The 21,858-nt window shown below is 35.2% G+C and overlaps 1 protein-coding gene across 1 annotated transcript in view; it reads left to right on the top strand.

Moving 5' to 3' along the window:
• The window catches only part of CDC42BPA (CDC42 binding protein kinase alpha (DMPK-like)), a 314,354-nt gene that overhangs the window by 261,815 nt on the left and 30,681 nt on the right, over nucleotides 1-21,858 (top strand). The window contains exons 22-30 of the mRNA XM_011948976.1: nucleotides 2,786-2,891; nucleotides 8,547-8,683; nucleotides 9,367-9,506; nucleotides 10,761-10,842; nucleotides 12,661-12,877; nucleotides 13,699-13,761; nucleotides 14,941-15,534; nucleotides 18,022-18,119; nucleotides 20,876-20,960. Of these exons, the coding sequence (XP_011804366.1) occupies nucleotides 2,786-2,891; nucleotides 8,547-8,683; nucleotides 9,367-9,506; nucleotides 10,761-10,842; nucleotides 12,661-12,877; nucleotides 13,699-13,761; nucleotides 14,941-15,534; nucleotides 18,022-18,119; nucleotides 20,876-20,960 (1,522 nt within the window). The remainder of the gene's footprint in view (nucleotides 1-2,785; nucleotides 2,892-8,546; nucleotides 8,684-9,366; nucleotides 9,507-10,760; nucleotides 10,843-12,660; nucleotides 12,878-13,698; nucleotides 13,762-14,940; nucleotides 15,535-18,021; nucleotides 18,120-20,875; nucleotides 20,961-21,858) is intronic.

Genomic DNA, 21,858 nt, shown 5'->3' with positions numbered 1-21,858 from the left:
AGTGGTAAAAGTTTAATTATCTGTAATAAATTCTGAAGCTTTCACCAAGAGTTATGCTTGGTTCCACTTGGCTCTCACATTGTCTGTTAAAAACATTTTACTTTCTTTCTCCAATGTGTAGCTTAAAATCTACACACAGACAAAATCAGAGTAGAAAAGAACTCTTTCTAATCACCACTTTGAAATTTGAGGTTATAGTTAATTCTTTCTACTCTGAATGATCACGTAATCTAAAATTCTAATTTTAGTTCATACTTCAATACCTTTCATTTTTTTCTCCTCTGCTGGCTGTCCCCAAAGGGAAGTATTAGATATCAAATATTGACCAGGAGGCAAGAAACAGGGATATTAGAAGCCAAGTAATCTAGACCCTAAAATTGATCATTCGTGTATCTTTCTTTATACATTTTCACACCAAAACAAAAACAAAATCCTATTGTGTATTACCTAAAGATTGCTGGCATCAGAATAACGATCTTTAATTATGTTATACTCTCCTTAGTGGAGATTAGCAAAACATAGATGCCTTAATCTTTAGTAGTAAATTGCACAACCTCTCCCATAATTTAACCAGTTGGATGATTTATTACCTAAAATTAATGCTCATCCAAAACACTGGGTTGCTGTATTTTTCCCTGCTGTCATACTCAGAATTGTGACATCCTGAATAGATCTCTTGCTGGAGAGGAAGTGTATGATATATACGTATATATATATGCAATTTGAGGGGCATTGTGAAGAATTACTAATAAATTTGTCAACCCTAGAGTTGTTTCATTGCTAGTGTTTCAGATATGTCTTTTTCTTTAGAAGAAGAAAAACATGAAGCTACTTAGAGCAGTTGATTAACTTTTCCTTCTTTGTATTAAAATCCTCTAGGACTAACCAGTAAAATAACTTTACATCTTTTGCATTAATGCATTCTGAACAATTGAAAAAGTTAGCACTAGAAAATTTACTCATAATAGTTTCTCAAAGAGCCAGAAATTAAAAAGTAGTATACAGGAGAAAGAGCAAAATTTTATGATTTTAATAGATTCTTTCATATAAGGAAATAGTATCTATCTTTCAAGGTGGTTGTTTGCACAAAATAAGATGAATTATGTAAAGTACTGGTACAGTGTCTGCGCCCTGACTGGGACTCAGAAGTTACAGGAGCAGTTGCAGAGTTAGTAATAAGATAGTCTGTGTTCTACTTAGAGTCAAATCCCAGTGCTGCTTTGAAACTGACCAAAAGATCATGAGGAACTTCTAGAACAGAATGGTTTGAGGTTGGACCAGAGCTCATGACCACTCTAAATTTGAGAATCTCACCCCATTCTCTGACTAATGCTGGTAGTCAGGTTTTTCTATGTGAAAAGATAATCTACTTCTTTCATTTTTTAAAACTTCTTTCGTAGTGTACAAATCATATATCCCAGTTGAAAAGAACAAGATTTATTTTTAACTTGAATTTTAAAGCTTCAAATCTTCCCTTTAGTTTTTTGTTCATATGTTAGTGTCAACTGAAATAAATGCTACTGATAACCTTTTAAAATCAGTATTCATAATTTATTAGAATATGGAGTAGAGTTCTTAGTAGTTTAAATCAATCACACATTTAAAAGAGAAATAATTAGCAAAATTCATACAACATTGGGTACCCATGGACATAAAAATGGCAACAAAAGACTCTGGGGACTACTAGAGAAGGGGAAGGAGGGAGGGGTGCCAGGGCTAATAAACTGGGTACTGTGCTCTGTACTTGGGTAATGTGGATCAATCATACCCTAAACCTCAGCATCATACAATATACTTAGTAGGTAACAAACCTGCATGTGTACCCGTGAATCTTAAGAGTTGAAATTATTTCTTAAAAAAAGAAATGTTTTTTGAGTACTTAGTATGTACCAGGTACTGTTTGAAAGACTTTGTTTATATTAATACTCATTTAACCACTCCATTAGGTAGATACTACTATTTATCCTGTTTTGTAGATAAGGAAAGTGAGACAGAGAGGAATTTAGTAAATTTTTCCTAAGTTCACACAGCAGAACGAAAGGTTATTTATTATACATCATTTATTGTTAAAACATGCTAAGAGAATTAATTTGGAAAACAAAGGAATATTCCAAAGAGATAAAATCTACATTTGCTTACCACCGTGTAAATCAGGTAAGACTAAAATACCGTTAACTGTGGGGTATTCAGTAAGAAATTTCAATCTGCCATCTGTCTCTGGAATAATAATATGTGTATTTTTATCTGCTCAAGTGTTATACTGCCTCTTTCCATAGGAGGAAACTGATTTGTGAAGCATATTATTTGTCCTTGGTGCCAGAAAGAGAAATACATGATTTATAGTAGAAACAATAATTTTAAATAACTTTTTTCCTAAGAAGATATAAAATACATTAAAATCCTATGTTTGTTTAAGTATAAATATGCAATATTTTACTTAACTATTTGCTGAACAATAATTTGGATAATTTATTAAAATTCTGAAGCTAAGATTTATGAGCCCCCCAAAAAAGCTATTGTTTATTTTACATACTTTTCAAATGGCATTCAAGAGCAATTGATTATCATTTAACTTCTTAATTATTTTAGCTTAGTCCAGTTCAAATTACCTAATACAAATGTTTAAAGACCATAAACCATAAGAAGATGTAATGAGAAATGGAAATAATTCATTATATTCCTATTTAGGAAACATTCTAGAAAGTTATATGAAGCATAGGGACTCACATTATGGAAATCTTTTAAACAATCAGTGTGTGTTTTTTTTTATCAATTTGTTTTGCAGCGCAAGACTCACCAGTTTTTTGTAAAATCTTTTACTACTCCTACCAAGTGTCATCAGTGTACCTCCTTGATGGTGGGTTTAATAAGACAGGGCTGTTCATGTGAAGGTAAGAACAAAAAGGAAAGAAAATGTGACTTCACTATCTAAATTGTAATCAAATAACTTGATTCTCTTTCAAAGGTGTATAAATGTTTGTTTTATTTAATCATTTGTTTTTTTGCATAACAGGAATGGAAATAATCTATGTTGTCTGTTGAATGTTTGAGAAACTAGACATATTTTTCAGGGGCAATATATTTAAATAATATGGTTCATTTGTCTTTGTTTTGTTATTGAGTAAATTTATAGTCCCCGCCAAAAAACATTAACCTATCTGACAGAAGAAAATTCACTGAATTTTAACCTTGTTTAATTCCTTAGAGAAATTGTTATTGAAAACTAGACAATGTGGGCACCTTTTCAGAAATATTAAATGTCTGCCATTATGCCTGAAAGATATTTTATTCCTGTATTAATAGCAGAGGTTTTTTTTTTTTTTCTCTACCATCCATGATTTATTCATCACATGTTTATGGAAAACCCACTGTACTTCTAGGCACTGGGGACATAATAGTGAATAGGGGAAAGGCATAGATCCTACCCTCATAGAGCGTACATTCTGAGTGATGAAGGAGAGAGGGTCAGGGGTCATGTGAACAGAAAAGAAAACATATTTCTTTGTTTCGGTATTGCTTTATTTTTCTTAGGAGCTCTGAAGTGAAAATGGTTTAAATTATAATGGAATATATTATTTCTTTTTGAATGTTTCAGAAGAATGCTTTTTTTTAAAGTCAAATGAAATTTGTCACTACAACGCTACCTTATATGAGAGGACTTCAAAAAGCTTGTGGAAAAGTAGAATTTAAAGATAAAAATTAACAATATAAACTTTATTTTTTAACATAAGCTCCATTAAGTTTGAGACAACTTTGTAAGCAATTATACCACCCATTTAGTCCATCCCTAAAGAACAGAGGGTCCTGAGAATGTAACCATGTCAGTGTAGTCTCCTTTACATTATTAACTGAAGAAAGATGGGTGCCCTTAAAGACTTTTTGAAATTCAGAAATGAAAAGAAGTCAAAAGGAACCAAATCAGAACTGTAAGGTGGATGCCTAATGATTTCCCATGGAAACACTCACAAAACTGCTGTTGTTTGATGAGAGGAATGAGCAGGAGAAGCACTGTCATGGTGAAGAAGGACTCTGGTGAAGCTTTTCCCTGGCGTTTTTCTGCGAAAGCTTTGGCTACATTTCTCAAAACACTCTCATAATAAACAGGTGCTATCAATCTTTGGCTCTCCAGAAAGCCAACAAGCAAAATGCCTGAAGCATCCCCAAAAACTATTGCCATGACCTTTGCTCTTGACTGGTCCGCTTTTGCTGTGACTGGACCACTTCTATATCTTGTTAGCCATTGCTTTGATTGTGCTTTGTTTTCAGGATCATACTGGTAAAGCCATGTTGCATCTCCTGCTACTGTGCTTCAAAGAAATCTTTCAGAATCTTGATCCCACTTGTTTAAAATTTCCATCTAACATTCTGCAGCTGATCTAGGTTCAGTAGTTTCGGCATCCGACAAGTGGGAAGTTTGCTCAGCATTCATTTTTGGTCGGAATCGTGTAAGCTGAACCAATTGAGATATCTGTGGTATTAGCTGTTGTTTGTGCTGTTACTCATCAGTCCTCTTCAGACAAAGCATGAACAAGATTAATTTTTTTCCTGGCAAATTAATGTGGAAGGTTTGCTACTGCAGGTTTCATCTTTGACATCCTCTTATCCCTTCTTAAAATGAGTTATCCATTTGTAAACTGCTGATTTCTTTAAGGCATTGTATTTGTCTCTTCTCACGCTGCTAATAAAGATATACCCAAGACTGGGTAATTTATAAAGGAAAGAGGTTTAATTGACTCAGTTCCACATGACTGAGGAGGCCTTTCAGTCATGGTGGAAGGTGAAAGAGGACAAAGTCACATCTTACATGGCGGCAGGCAAGAGTGCATTTGCAGGGGAACTCCCCTTTATAAAACCATCAGATCTCATGAGACTTATTTACTGTCACCAAAGCAGGACAGAGAGACCTGCCCCCATGATTCAGTTACCTCCCATTGTGTTCCTCCCATGACATGTGGGAATTACGAGAGCTACAATTCAAGATGAGGTTTGGGTGGGAACACAAGCAAACCATATCAGGCATTGTCCCTATCAACTTTTTGTAAAGCATCAATGATTTCACCATTCTTCCACCCAAGCTTCATTGTAAATTATATATTTGTTCTTTCTTAATTAATGTTGTTCAGATGGGGGCTTTTTTCAAATTGAAGTCTCATTCTTCTTAGTGTCTCGAACTAGATCCTCTTCAGACATATTATAACAAGTTAGTATGCATTTATTTTGGTGCAAAAGAAAATTTTAAAGCCATACATAGTTTTTCCGTAATATGCATTTTCCATGAACTTTCTGAAGATCTCTCATATATTGGTTTATCTTATGGAAAAGACAAGAAAATAGTTGCTAACTCAAATTGTAATACTAGTTGCTATTTCCTACTTCTTCTGCTGTAAATGTAGCCAATCCCCATCATATGCGTGTGTTTCCTTTATAATATACTTGTAGTTAGCCTATATCTGAGTACTTTGAGTAAGAGGGAAATTAATAACATCTTAAGGCAGTGCATTCTGTTTAGTTAGTTCTCACAGCTAAAGTGAAAGATCCAGATTGCAGTATTTTAACTAGTTCATTAGATATGTGTGTTTCAAGCCAAATAAAATGTTCAGGGTTAAGAAAGCAGAGATTAAAGAGTTATGAGTGTATTAAGTTATAAACATGAATGACATTATCCAGGAAGCACATGTAGATTGAGAAGAGAGCAAGTACATGAGTCTCTTACATAGTTAAGGGAAGGCAACAGGAAAAGATAGCCAAGTAACCTTAGAAGGAATCGCCTATATTATTGACTAGAAAGGTGTGACTGAAGCCAAAGAAGGAGAAAATTTGTAGTTTTCAAGTGTTTCGTTTTGGAACTTAGCCAGTACTGGTGTGTCATTCTAAAATTTGTTTATCAGAATCCTGGCCAGCTACCTGGCTTTAAGTTCCATGTCATTTTTTACGCCCCACAATTATTTGCAATTCATAGTAGCAGTTTTTGAGGTCTTCTCAGGCTCTTCCCTTCTAGAGTCTTTTGCTGTGAAGTTGTCCCCATCTTTTCTTCAGACCCTTTGAAGCATACTTCATGAAGCTGTGGGGTCTCATGAGACTGTTCATAGCCTTTGTCTGCCAGGCTTTTGTAAATGTTATGATAATGTGGTTCCAGCTTCTAAAGATTCCTGTCTTGTTCTTTTCCTTGTGGTTGGTTGGAAATAGATCCAGTATAGGATACTTATTTTGTTGCTTCCACTGCCCTTTGCTTGTAAATAAAACAAATCGTAACTTGCTAGATACTCCACTTAAAAGTGAATTTGATTGCACTGTGGTCTGAGAGACAGTTTGTTATAATTTCTGTTCTTTTACATTTGCTGAGGAGTGCTTTACTTCCAATTATGTGGTCAATTTTGGAATAAGTGCGATGTGGTGCTGAGAAGAATGTATATTCTGTTGATTTGGGGTGGAGAGTTCTATAGATGTCTATCAGGTCCGCTTGGTGCAGAGATGAGTTCAATTCCTGGATATCCTTGTTAACTTTCTGTCTCGTTGATCTGTCTAATGTTGACAGTGGAGTGTTGAAGTCTCCCATTATTATTGTATGGGAGTCTAAGTCTCTTTGTAAGTCTCCAAGGACTTGCTTTATGAATCTGGGTGCTCCTGTATTGGGTGCATATACATTTAGGATAGTTAGCTCTAATTAAACTAAAGAGCTTCTGCACAGCAAAAGAAACTACCATCAGAGTGAACAGGCAACCTACAGAATGGGAGAAAATTTTTGCAATCTACTCGTCTGACAAAGGGCTAATATCCAGAATCTACAAAGAACTCAAACAAATATACAAGAAAAAAACAAACAACCCCATCAAAAAGTGGGGAAAGGATATGAACAGACATTTCTCAAAAGAAGACATTCATACAGCCAACAGACACATGAAAAAATGCTCATCATCACTCGCCATCAGAGAAATGCAAATCAAAACCACAATGAGATACCATCTCACACCTGTTAGAAAGGCCATCATTAAAAAATCAGGAAACAACAGGTGTTGGAGAGGATGTGGAGAAATAGGAACACTTTTACACTGTTGGTGGGATTGTAAACTAGTTCAACCATTATGGAAAACAGTATGGCGATTCCTCAAGGATCTAGAACTAGATGTACCATATGACCCAGCCATCCCACTACTGGGTATATACCCAAAGTATTATAAATTATTCTACTACAAAGACACATGCACACGTATGTTTATTGCGGCACTATTCACAATAGCAAAGAGTTGGAATCAACCCAAATGTCCATCTGTGACAGACTGGATTAAGAAAATGTGGCACATATACACCATGGAATACTATGCAGCCATAAAAAAGGATGAGTTTGCGTCCTTTGTAGGGACATGGATGCAGCTGGAAACCATCATTCTTAGCAAACTATCACAAGAAGAGAAAACCAAACACCGCATGTTCTCACTCATAGGTGGGAACTGAACAATGAGATCACTTGGACTCGGGAAGGGGAACATCACACACTGGGGCTTATCATGGGGAGGAGGGGAAGGGGGAGGGATTGCATTGGGGAGTTATACCTGATATAAATGATGAATTGATGGGTGCTGACGAGTTGATGGGTGCAGCACACCAACATGGCACAAGTATACATATGTAACAAACCTGCACGTTATGCACATGTACCCTAGAACTTAAAGTATAATAAAAAAATAAATAAATAAATAAATAAATAAATAAAAAACTGACATTAAAAAAAAAAAAAAGTGAATTGAAGTTGAGTGTGATGGCTCATGCCTATAGTCCCAACTACTCAGGAGGCTAAGACAAGAGAATCATTTTGAGGCCAGCCTGGGCGACATAGCAAGACCCTCTCTTTAATAAATAAATAAAGTGAATTGAGACATTTAGATGATTTTTGTCATCTTGCCTCTCTGCTTGTTTCACAATATCCATCACTGATGTGTAGTCCATTTATAGAGATGGTAACTGTACCTCTCTTAGATTATTATAGAAAAATAAAAAGCACTCCATAAAGTGAACTATTGTTATTTTAGTAGTAGTTTAAGTATATATAATAATAACACCTAAAATTTACCTTCAACTTGTACTTTTTTAGTCACTGAAAAACTCCATTTTCAAGGATTGGTAGGGTTTGCCAAACCAAAGATGTCAGGTAGCTTAATGCCCACTAGAGACCTTTGCAAGAGAAATTTCAAGGCAGATACCAAGTTGCAGTGGGATGAAGAGCAAAAAACTCTAAAAACCACTCTTTTAGAAAATCTAAATCAATCATTTTATTCGCAAGGTTAGATGCTTCTGTTTGCTTCTCTTTTTGATCACTAATGTCAATACAGAACAACAGTAATACAAATACTTTTTAAAATATTTACTATTTCTCATTAAAATTGTCATTAGTAAGCAAACGGATCAGCTACCCAAATGATAAAACAGTTATTTAAGATAAAAGTGGAGATAAGCATTCATCTAACACAGCATCTTGTATGCAGTGAGTGTTCAGTGAATTTTTTGTTAAAATGAATTTTTATCAAATGTTTCTTTTTTGCCTCCAAAAGTGTGTGGATTCTCATGCCATATAACTTGTGTAAACAAAGCTCCAACCACTTGTCCAGTTCCTCCTGAACAGACAAAAGGTCCTCTGGGTATAGATCCTCAGAAAGGAATAGGAACAGCATATGAAGGTCATGTCAGGGTAAGTATGATTAAGTTGGGTTTAGATTAATCTTTTAAGATTGATTAATGAATTAAAATCAAATCAGTTATTTTAAGAGCATAGTTCTTGTTTGAAAATTAAATGAGTAAAATTCATCTAATAATTTTATTTCATCTAGAATAATGATTTGCAAACAAAAACCTAACTTTTACGTGGAAATAACCTATAAAATGTCTCAAGTTTTTCCAGGTTGTTCCTATCTTGTAATGAAATCTTCATAAAGGAGTTTGTAGCACCTGGTCTTGCAAGAGAGGTGGCATATGGTTATGAATTATGAGCTATTATCAAGGCATAGTCTTGTTATCTTGGGTAATATTTACAGTGTAAGCTGAGTTTCATCTTACACCAAGTTTTAGTTTTATGCTATTTAGAAAGAAAACCATGAGTGTTATTTTAATGAAATACTAGTGAAAGTTAAAATGGTACCATTAAAATGTTTCTCAGAATAAAAAGTCATTCAGTATTTGAAGAATGTGTTCTCACATTTTCTCATAGCTTAATATGTGTCCCATCTGCTACTTTACCAACCAGAATGGCACACTTATAAAACATGTACATTATCTGTACATCTTCACCATGCAATTACATATGTGATTTAAGGCATATTTTCATTTGAGTTGTTTTGGCTGTTTGTTTGCCTGTCTGTCTAAAACAAAACTAAGATTCCTAAACCAGCCGGAGTGAAGAAAGGGTGGCAGAGAGCACTGGCTGTAGTGTGTGACTTCAAACTGTTTCTGTACGATATTGCTGAAGGAAAAGCATCTCAGCCCAGTGTTGTCATTAGTCAAGTGATTGACATGAGGTAAGACTTTGAAGGTAAAATTATTTGTATCATTGCAACTTAGGAATTTTAAAGTTTCTGATTTTTAAAAATTGTGTTGCCATGGTTTATTTAAATGAACTAACTTCATATTTTCTAATTTGCTAATATTGCTATAGTAATAGAATTGAAAATAGGAAGTAAGGTGTATTTATAGGACAGGTTGGTATGTGTGTTGAGTGTGAGGGGCTAGGAGTTAAGGAAAAAGAAGTTGGTGTTTCAGTCCAAAAGACCCATGTAAATGGGGTAATGGAGGCCTAATGTGTGAAGCTTATATCATCACATCACCTAAAGGCTTAGAGTATAATTACAATGTAAGGAAAGAAAATAAAAATCAGAAAGGCTTCTGGAAAACATAATCAGTAAACATTTAGGTAAGTATAGCCCTCGAACGCTTCTGGTCTCATTTTTCAGATTCTTCCCGTGTTCCTTAGTGTTCTCTCCTTTACTTTTTCTCGTAACTCCAGCCACTGTCCTTGAGTGATCATATTTATTCACAGCTTCAGCCATCCCCTCTGCATTCATGACTCCCAGACTTGTATCTCCAGTTCAGATATATCCATCCATTGCTCAAAACCAGAATTTCTAGCTCTGACTCACATTGGCACTTCACATTAGCATCTCAAACACATTATCTTCCCCTACAAATATGGAACATGATGGGACAGATGCAAGAAATATTGGCAATTAAAATCTGATAGAACCTGCTAAAGGACTGAATATAGATAGGGAGAAGAATCAAAAATAAGACTAAGGTGTCAAGCCTGTAAGACTAAGGGAGTCATGGTACCAACAACAAAATTAAGGGAATCAGAAGAAATTATTGTGGAGGAAATATGTTTTAGATGTTGAAGGAACAATGAAATGTAACATGAACTGGGTTGAGGGCACTTAAGATTTATTATGGGAGGCAAGAGGGTCCATGGAGGCTCCAGAGACCTACCAGGGTTCAAATCCCAGTTCTACATGTATACTTAACTGGCCTTGTAACTGTGAGTAAGCCAGCAATGATTTCTAGCTCTTGTATCATATACCACTAGGAAGTTATTCTTGATAAATTATTTGGGGCACTATTAATTACAATGGGGGAAAATTAAATTTTTAAAAAAATTAAATTTGGGTGTTTGGTGCTGTTAAGCTTTGGGTATTGCTTCATATGTGTTATTTGGATACACACCCCAAACCACACACACATAGCCACATATACTAACTTTTAATGCTTTGCTTTTCTTTCAGGGATGAAGAATTTTCCGTGAGTTCAGTGTTGGCTTCTGATGTTATCCATGCAAGTCGAAAAGATATACCGTGTATATTTAGGGTAAGTGTGTATACTATAATTTGATCACTGAATTACGTGTTTTTAATGAGTACATTTTGCCTCCCTATATAAATCATAAATTCACTATAAGTAAAACCAAATCTTACATTCTTTTATATATTCCATGTCATTCAGTACTTGAAGGTATAAAAAATTGGTGCTAAATATTTAATTAGTGAAAGACCTGGAGAAAGCATCAATATATGGCTTATAAAATATGCTTCCTGGTAGATAATATTTTTTAGTTCCAATTCAGTTTTCAAATAAATACTACCAGATGGAAAAGTAGATAAGTGTGAGGTTTCTCAATTTTTTTTTTTTAAAAAAGTGTCTTTAAAAATTAAAAATACTTACTGCTTCGTAACAGCCATTCCAAAACTTAGTAGCTTAAACCGACAATTATTTATTATTTTTCACTATTCTGTGGACCAGCTGTACAGTTCTTGTGGTGTCAGCTAGTGTCACTCATGTGACTGCATTCAGCTCATTTGGGACCAGAACATCTAATGACCTTGCTCTTACATCTGGGTGCTGGCTGTTAGCTGGGTGATCTCAGTTCTCCTCTTTGTGAACTCGCTCCATGTGGTCTGTGGTCATCAGGTAGGCTGGCTGAGCTCCCAGTGGCTGGCTTCTAAGAGAGCAAAAGAAGCTGCCAGGCCCTTTGAGGACTAGGCCCAAAACAGGTATAATAACCCTTCTGCATTCTATTGGTCAAAGCAAGTCATGAGGTCAGCCCAGATTTAAGAGGAGGGGAGATAGACTCCACCTCTTGACGAGAAGAATGGAATTCCTTAGGAGGACTTGTTGGTGGCAGTCTTTGGAGGCTATTGCCATGATGCAATCTTGAGTTGGTAAATTAAGACAACAGAGATTAAAAAAAAAAAAAAAACTACTGCCTAATAGTTATGCCTATCTCCCTATATTTGTCTGTGAACCTTGTATCTAAGGAAGGTCAGGCAAAGATTATACTTAGTCTCTTAGTTCCTAGACTGACAACTATTTATTTTCCTCCCAGCCACCAAGGGAGCCTACAGAGGCCCACTTACTGATAACTGATTTTCATAGTGTGATTTTATTGTCACTGCTACTTAATAAGGAATTCTTTATTTATAATAAGGAATTCATATAGGTAAAATTTAAAACTGCTCTGATAGTGTTGTTTGTGTAATGATAAACCATTTAAATACTGATTTAAATTATCAAGTCTTAACGATGATATGAGTTATTGTCGTGAAGTAACAGAGAATATATTTCTGAGCACTTCTGACTTTTTAAAACAAGTTGCAAGTCAGTATGGTGTGGTGCTTAGGAGCATGGGCACAAGATCCCAGATGTCTAGCTGTGTGTCCTTGGAGAAATGATTTAATTTCTTTGCATCACCATTTTTTTCATATATAAAATAAGGATATAATGACAGTACATCCTATCTCATGACTATGTTAACAGAGTTAAATGAGTTAATACTTGTAATGTGCTTAGATCTACCTGGTGCTCAGTATTTACTCAATAAATGTCAGTTATTGTTGTTGTTATATATGAGTATATTTAATGCCTCTTTAGTGATAGTGTTCTGGCAATTTTATAGAAGGAAAATGAAAATGATACAAACATTTCAAATGGTATCTGTCACCTTTGCTTTGTCATGTAATCTAGTGCTAAAGGTAGTTATTCTGATTAGGAATAGCTAAACTCCAGTAACGGTATCATTTAATGAATGCTCATTTTATTGGTGAGTGCTAAGCAAACTAACATAATCATGAAACTAGCATAAAGGGTGTCTGTTTTCTAATGTCATGATTATTGATTAAATTGTTCTAGGTCACAGCTTCCCAGCTCTCAGCATCTAATAACAAATGTTCAATCCTGATGCTAGCAGACAGTGAGAATGAGAAGAGTAAGTGGGTGGGAGTGCTGAGTGAATTGCACAAGATTTTGAAGAAAAACAAATTCAGAGACCGCTCAGTCTATCTTCCCAAAGAGGCTTATGACAGCACTCTACCCCTCATTAAAACAACCCAGGCAGCCGCAATCATAGGTATGAATTTATAACATTTATCATATTATTATAATTGTTTACTAATCTACTTGAGAACAAGGATTGGCTTTCATCTATGAATCCCCAGTGTCCAACATACTATGCATCGTATCACAAATGCTCAGTACATGTTTATTGAATGAATGAGACCTATATCAGATCTTTGTTTTTCAGTAAACAGGAGTATAAGTACACTTTCAAAGTGCCTTTTTCTCCTGAAAAAACAACAGTGCTAAACATTAGCCTACCAATCTATTTTCTGCTTGTGTGATTTAGAACAAGTTAGTTTCTTAGAGTTTAGTATATAAAATACAGATGATAATTACCTTGCTGAGGTTATTGGGAAGTTTAAATAAGATGGAATACATAACACAGAGTACCTTGCATAAAAGAAATCCCCTTAACAAATGGCAGTTTCTGTGTCTGGAGGTTTGAATTTTTGCTGTATTCCTGTGTATGCATCTAACTCTTTTGTTACTTTCCATGAATACTGAAAAGTTTAATGAGTACGGTTCAAATGCCATTCACAATTTTTACCTCCCAAAACAAGAAGTGTAGAACAACTTAGGTTTTTCATTTTGTTTCATCGTTTATTAAACATTTACTTATTTTTGTAGGTATTGATATGGATTATTCTTTAATAATTGTTCTATTTTAGAAGACATGAGAGATTTACCAGTATAATCTGAAAGAAATAGTGTAAACTGTTACTGTAATTTATTTTATTTCCATTTTTTGCACCAAATGTTCTTAACATCTGGTTTATTAGCATTACATGGTTTTTTCCTAATAAAAATCTTTCATATTCATGTCTTACATAGATCATGAAAGAATTGCTTTGGGAAACGAAGAAGGATTATTTGTTGTACATGTCACCAAAGATGGTAAGAGAAAACTTTTTTTTTGAGTAATTTTCAATCATGTGTTAAAAAAAAATTTAACCCTAGATTCTAAATTCTACAAAGAGCAGGATTTGCTCTTATTTATCCTGTGACTAAAATTTTCCAGACCTAATTTGATATGTTTATAAATTAAAAGATTATTTTTAAATTTCTGTAGTCCCCCTGAGGTTTAAAACTTCAAATGTGTATTGTCTTTCTTGTATCATTTTATTTAACGTTCTGTATGAACTCAGATTGCATTTCTTTTTTTTTTTTTTTTTTTTTTTTACAGAGTTTCGCTTTTGCTGCCTAGGCTAGAGTGCAGTGGTGGCACAATCTTGGCTCACTGCAACCTCCGCCTCCCAGGTTCAAGCGATTCTCCTGCCTCAGCCTCCCAGTAGCTGGGATTACAGGCATGCACCACCGTGCCCAGCTAAGTTTGTATTTTCAGTGGAAACGAGGTTTCTCCATGTTGGCCAGGTTGGTCTCGAACTCCCAACCTCAGGTGATCCAATCACCCACCTTGGCCTCCCAAACTGCTGGGATTACAGGCATGAGCCACCGCGCCCAGCCCAGATTGCATTTCTAAAGATGGAACATGAAAAAAAAATAAACAACTCGATTTTCATATTGTTCTGTTAGTATCAAAAGAGACAACAGCTATTAAAATGTGTTTGTTTGGAGGTTTTTCTTCTAGAGAGAAACTAAATGCTGAGTGAAATAAAGAGAAACCAATATAACTTGGTATTCATAAATATAATAGTCTAAGTTTTATCTTTATATCAACTTAGATCATGGGAAAACAGTGCATTTAAGACAATGCATTGTTACCCATATAAAAACTTCTGAAAAATGAGTTCTCTGTTTTTAAAAACGGGAATCCCATGGTGACGTTTCCTAGAATTTAGTGCCAGTAAAAAAGTTTTCCTTGAGGATTTGACATACTTTTTACACAAGAATCCTTTGGGGTTTGCCTTGGCTGCCAGAAATCTTAGGACTCAATTTAATACGTACTATAGGTGAGTTAAATTATCTTATGATGGGTTTGATTATCTTTTTTTCCTGTGACTTCTGATCTCTTATTCTTCCGTGTGTGCATCTCTAAGTTGACTTACATCCTTTTGAGTATAATTGGGATATGATGAATCAATAAAATTTTGATTTATTATTCTTTGTGTTTAGAAATTATTCGAGTTGGTGATAATAAGAAGATTCATCAGATTGAACTCATTCCAAATGATCAGCTTGTTGCTGTGATCTCAGGACGAAATCGTCATGTACGACTTTTTCCTCTGTCAGCATTGGATGGGCGAGAGACCGATTTTTACAAGCTGGCAGAAACTAAAGGGTGTCAAACCATAACTTCTGGAAAGATGCGCCATGGAGCTCTCACATGCCTGTGTGTGGCTATGAAAAGGCAGGTCCTCTGTTATGAACTATTTCAGAGCAAGACTCGTCACAGAAAATTTAAGGAAATTCAAGTCCCATATAATGTCCAGTGGATGGCAATCTTCAGTGAACAACTCTGTGTGGGATTCCAGTCAGGATTTCTAAGATACCCTTTGAATGGAGAAGGAAGTCCATACAGTATGCTCCATTCAAATGACCATACACTATCATTTATTGCACATCAACCAATGGATGCTATCTGCGCTGTTGAGATCTCCAGTAAAGAATATCTGCTGTGTTTTAACAGCATTGGGATATACACTGACTGCCAGGGCCGAAGATCTAGACAACAGGAATTGATGTGGCCAGCAAATCCTTCCTCTTGTTGTAAGATTCTCTTTCTTATGACTGTCTTACCTTTATGTCTCTTTCCTTCCTTTTCCCTTCCACTTCATCTCCCAAGTGTTGTTATTGTTAATAACAGTTTTTTTAAAAAGTCATTCTTAATGCTTTTCCTCAGTATTGATTATGTTGTTGATGTAAAAACCATACGTAATTAGGCCAGGGCAAACAGGGCCAGCATTAGCATGCACGTAATTTAAACAAAACATCTTTCTGTGGAATATTTCACTAAGATGGATTTTTTACCCCACGTCGTATTTTGAAATAACCCTGAATTGTTATCTCATGGTCCCCCAAAATATGGTGCTTGTAAGCATCAGTGTCTCACAGAACTTATTCTGGATAAGTAGTTACCAAGTGAATTATTTAATCAGGTATGTAAAGGTATAATGTAGCATCTATAAGAGGTGTTTTTCAGTTTTCCATTTTTATCTAGATGGGTAGATATTTGTAATTGCTTATTTTACCCCTTGAAGAAATATGAAGATGTAATAAATTATTGAATACTTTTTTTTTTTTTGAGAGAGAGAGATGGAGTCTTGCTCTGTCACACAGGTTAGAGTACAGTGGTATCATCATAACCCACTGCAGCCTCCAACTCCTGGGCTGAAGCAGTCCTCCTACTTTAGCCTCCCGAGTAGCTGGGACAACAGGTGCACACCACCACGCCCAGCTTATGTTTTTACTTTTTATTTTTGTAGAGATGATCTCATTAGTTGTTCAGGCTGGTCTTGAATTCTTGTCCTCAAGCAGTCCTCCCAACTTGGCCTCCCAAAGCACTGAGATTATAGGCTTGACTCACCACACCCAGCCTTATTGAATACTTTTAATTATAGAATACTTTGGTTATTGAATATTCCAATTATTATTGAATATGTGCCATTGAATATGAGTTACAGCAATGAGTAAAAGAGATAACAGTCTTACCCCCACAGAGCATGGGTGCAGTGGAAAAGATTCGTGATAAAGCAAGTAGTTGCAGTAGAATGTAAGTGCTATGATAGCAGAAGTAGAGTTCTGTAGAACCACGTAGGAGAAGTATTTCATCCATACTGTTTTGTTTTTAATGAAAAATACTTGAGCATGTTAAAATGCTGAAGGGAAAAAAAACCCTAGGGAACTATGTGGAACAGTTGTCTATATGACAAATATAGTAAGACTGCCAAGAAGACCAGAGAGGGCAAAATTCAGAAGACAGGTGCATGAATTACTTGGGGAAAGGAGGAGTAAAACCTCTTCGTTTGTAACAAGATAGGAGGAGGAGTTATGGGTATGGGTCTAGTCAAGGTTAGAGGTTCATTGCAAGAAAGTTTGGGAGGACAATCCATGCTTATTACAGAAAAATCAGAAAGTCTGCATAAACAGGACAAAAGAAAAATACCTCTAGTTCTACCCATCCAGACTTATTTTTTCCCCACCCTCCATCCTGGGATGAAAGGTTTAACTATTTTTTCTTGTTATTGTTGTTGTTTTTGTCTTTCCAGCTTTTCAACTGCAGATCTTGGGAATTAACTATTTTTAATATTTCTTCTGAAAAATACAGTCTTAGGTGGGCACAGTGGCTTACACCTGTAATCCCAGCACTTCAGGAGACTGAGGCAGGAGGATTGCTTGGGGCCAGAAGTTCTAAGCCAACCTGGGCAACATAGCGAGAACCTGTGTCTATAAAAAATTTTCTTTAATTAGCCAGGTGTAGTGGTTGCATGCCTGTTGTCCCAACTACCAAGGAAGCCGAGGTGGGAGGATCACTTGAGCTATGATCATGCCACTTTTCTCCAGCCTAGGCAACACAACGAGACCTTATCTCTAAAAACACAAACCCACACACACTCTCACAGTCTCTTTCTTATCAGTAAAATAAATGCTGTTTTGTAACTGAGTCAGGTAATAATTACGATTATTCTAATGTAGAGTCAGAGTTGGAATGTCTGACTTTTTTGTATAGCTCTGCCAGTAATTCCCTTTGTAACCTTAGTTTAAGTAAAGCATTGAATCTTTCTTTGCCTGTGTTGATATTCATTTGTTGATATTCATTCTTTCAACAAGTATATATTGAGCATCTACCCTATTCATGTAACTATGCTACAGTGCTTTATTATACTTTCTTAGATTTCTCTGCTTTCTAAGTTTGATTCACTGTCAATAACAACTAATTTTAGGAATCAAATACTTTAAATATAATGAAATTCCTTTATAGAACTCATGTTGGGTAGGGAAATAATATACCCCTGCTGCTTACAAAATCTGTCTATATTATAATGGCTATATAATCTGACATTGGTGTGCCAGTTCTTCATTTACGATATATGTTCTGTTTGCTTCAAAAATGTTTTGATTTGGCTGCTATATGATAGCCACGTAGGATTTGGGTGGGATTCCACTCTACAGTTATTTAGTGCAGACCTTTCAAAATATTTGGGGTTTAATAGTTACAAGTAATCCACAAGCTGCCCCCTCCTTCTCTTCTCCCAGGTTACAATGCACCATATCTCTCAGTGTACAGTGAAAATGCAGTTGATATCTTTGATGTGAACTCCATGGAATGGATTCAGACTCTTCCTCTCAAAAAGGTAATTTAACATTAAAATGTTGGCTAAGCCAACTGAGTATAAGTGAAAACACTAAATTACTACATAGTAATTTTTTTTTATTAACTCATTATTTCGTGGCATGTGTAATTGGCAGTTTGGGACTTAGCTAAGAGTGAGAAAATAAAAACAGAAATAAAGTTGGTTAATTTCCTTAGGCCTAGCTAAAACCATACTAATTTTACTATATTTGGTTTATGCAAAGTATGATTGCTATTATTATGAACAACTAGAATATATCATACAACCTAAAATAAAATGTCAGTGTTATCTTCCACTTTGGGATTAAGGAGCTCTGAGAGACTACACGATTCTTACGAATTATAACTGTTATTCACCCAGTGTTTAATCCTGTGAGGACAGATTTAACAGGCTAGAAAAGTGGTTAAACTTAGAACCAAAACTGTTTAAGTGTCTCATAATTGAAAAATAAATATTTCATATATTCCTAATAAAACATAATATTTTTCTTAATTTATAATTCTGTTTCCATAACAAAGAGAATTTTTACAAGTATAGAACTGCTAGTTTGCAAAAATGAAGAGCAATAGTTTCATGTAGATAGATGTGATACATATATAGCATGTATGATTAGTTGGGGGACAGGGTTTAGAGAATACGTGAAAGTCGCTGAGATGGTATTTCAAAATTAGCTCCCATTTAAAATCATAATGGCAGTTTAAAAAGCTCTTGTAAATACTGCCAGATTATCTGAAGCAACTAAAATATACTCTAGTTTGTAAATTTGGACTGGTCATTATTACTTTTCTGTGGGGTTTTTTTTGTTGTTTTTTGTTTTGTTTTGTTTTTGTTTTTGTTTTTGTTTTTGAGACAGGGTCTCGCTGTGTCATCCAACCTGGAGTGCAGTGACATGATTTCGGCTCACTGCAGCCTGTGCCTCCTGGGTTCAAGCGATTCTCCTGCCTCTGCCTCCCAAGTAGCTGGGACTACAGGTGTACACCACCATGCCCTGCCAATTTTTGTGTTTTTAGTAGAGACAGGGTTTCACCGTGTTGGCCAGGCTGGCCTCGAACTTCTGACCTCAAGTGATCCGCCTGCCTCTGACTCCCAAAGTGCTGGGATTACAGGCGTGAGCCACTGCACTCAGCCCTATTTGATTTTTATCGTGTAATTTTTGCAATATATGTGAAAGAATAAATAGATGGCCTTTGTGAAGGATAATAATAAACTGATCACTCATGAACCTACCTCCTAACCTGAGAATCAGAACATCACTCATATAACTGCAAACTGCATCGTGTGCTTATCATTCCTTTGCTTTTCTTAAAATACAGAATTTTTGCATATTTAAGTATCCCTAAATAATATATCTTTCAGTTTTGCTTGGTTTTGAGTTTTATAAAAATGTTATAATATATAGTCATTTTCTATCTTGCTTTCTTCAGTCATCCACCGAGTCTCATTCATTCATGTTGTTACATATACCGTAGTTTATTGCTTTTCAGTACTATAAAATATTCTGTTGCATGAACTTACCTGTTCCCTGATGGGTAGACATTGAATTATTTACTAGCTTTTTGCAATTGTGATGTTGCTGCATATGTTTTTTGGAATAGTTTTCAGGAGTTTCAGTCATATACCTAGGAGCAGAATAGATGGGACATAGGGAGTTCAGTTATTCAGCTTTATGAGGTAGTGTCATATTATTTTCCAAAGTAATTGTACCAACCAGTACTCCCATCAACAACGTAAAGGAATTCTTATCCACATACTAGTACTTTCCATTGTCAGGATTCATAGGTTTTGTAAATGGTTACAAAGTAGTATTTCGTTGAAGTTTCAATTTGCATGTCCCTAACTAACTGTGTAGTTGAAAGTCTTTTGTATGTTTATTCATCATTCATATTTCCTCTTCCATGAAATGCCTGGTCATGCTTTTTGCTCATTTTGCTATTGGGTTGGCCATATTTTTCCTATTTATTGGAATTCTTTATACATTGTGGATACTGGCTAATAATGGATATGTAAATCTTTTTCTTCTTTGTGACCTATTCATTCATTTGTATTTGGCTGAACAGAAGTTACTGATTTTAATGTAGTTAAATGTATCTTTCTTTTCCTTTATGTTTGTCTTTTTTCTCTTAAGAAACTCTTTCCTACCTTAAAGTCATAATATACATTCTATTCTCCTCCAAACGTTTTACCTTTTTTTTAATCTTTTTTAAATGTATATACCCAACTTCCAAACATTGTAAAGCTCAGCCTATTACATTTCTGTTTTTAATCCAATTGGAATTGATGCTTTTGTGTATGATGTGAAGTAGAGATTTTATTTTGTTGGTTCCATATAACCAGTTGCTCAATCACTATTTATTGACAGTCCCTCCTTTCCCCAGTGATCTACCCTTCCATCTCCATCATATGTATGCATATGTTTTTGATAGTAAGAATTCATAAATCAGTCGTGTTGATATCTTCTTAGTATAACTGGTCGTTAATGGCTTTAAAATGTCTAAGGTTTAAATGTACTTCTACTTACTTGTTCATTTGCCTAGAATAGCCTTCCTTTAAAATGTTATCATTGTAAGTTTGTTTGTTCAAATTAGATAGTATTATACCTTTCCAGTCAGAATTATTGTTGATTTTTCTGAGAGGGCTGTATTTTGAAGTAGATAAGCAAGAAGTCTTAATAAGGTGTACTTTATAATCTGGACATACGTTTTATAATTTAATTTTTAAAGGTTTTGTCGAAATACTAATTTTGTTTTTTATTTTAGGTTCGACCCTTAAACAGTGAAGGATCATTAAATCTTTTAGGGTTGGAGACCATTAGATTAATATATTTCAAAAATAAGATGGCAGGTAAGAAAATATATATATTCATAGCGATAGCTTCATTGGAAATATTATTTCTAAGCTACCTGCCCAAGGTCACATTAATAGTAAGTGCCAGAGTCCAGATTTCAACACAGGTGTATCTTACTCCAAGTCTATGATGTTGGCCAGTCACATTCTTAATATGTTAGAATAAATTACTGAGCAAAAAGTCATTCTGTTCAAGCTCATGTAAGTATTTAATTCTGATGTACCTTGTTATTTTTCTGTGGAGTACCTGGATAAGTAGAGAAAGTGTAGCTGATTATATCTTCTGTATTTTCAATATTGTAGAACCTAACCAAAATTTGTAACATTAAAATTATAAACACTCATCTAGAGTTGAGGAATATGTCTTCAGGAACATATCGTCTGCCAGTGTACAGGGCCTAGCACTTCGGAAGTGGTGATGTCAGCATAGGAAGAAGCAGGAAAGAGAGGAGAGTCACGGGAGTGCCTGGAACCAGGAGAGGGAATGGAGACCCAGAGTGTTACAGACAGGAGGGGAGGATATTTGGTCAGTGACCAAAATATTGAGGTGAGACTGTCACACATGTTATTACATACCACACATAAAATGCCAGGGAGACTGCTCACATAGAATTAAATGTTGTTTGCCTGTCAGGGTGTCCAAACAGTTAAAGTCTCAGTTTTAACAAATATTATTATAGTGCCCTCTTCTACATAATAAAGTCATTTTTGTGTCATAACAGCAAATTTCTGTATAATGGAAGTATTTGTAAATTTCTGATCTGTTGTGGCAGGTCTGTTAGCAAGGATGTATTTATGGTACATTATGTATTTAAAATAATTTTTTTTTTTTTTGAGATGGAGTCTCACTCTGTTGCCCAGGCTATAGTGCAGTGGCACAATCTTGGCTCACTGC

The sequence above is a fragment of the Colobus angolensis genome, unplaced genomic scaffold (genome assembly GCF_000951035.1).
Source record: "Colobus angolensis palliatus isolate OR3802 unplaced genomic scaffold, Cang.pa_1.0 Scaffold288, whole genome shotgun sequence".
Taxonomy (NCBI): Eukaryota; Metazoa; Chordata; class Mammalia; order Primates; family Cercopithecidae; genus Colobus; species Colobus angolensis.
This window is presented reverse-complemented; position numbering and strand designations above follow the sequence as displayed.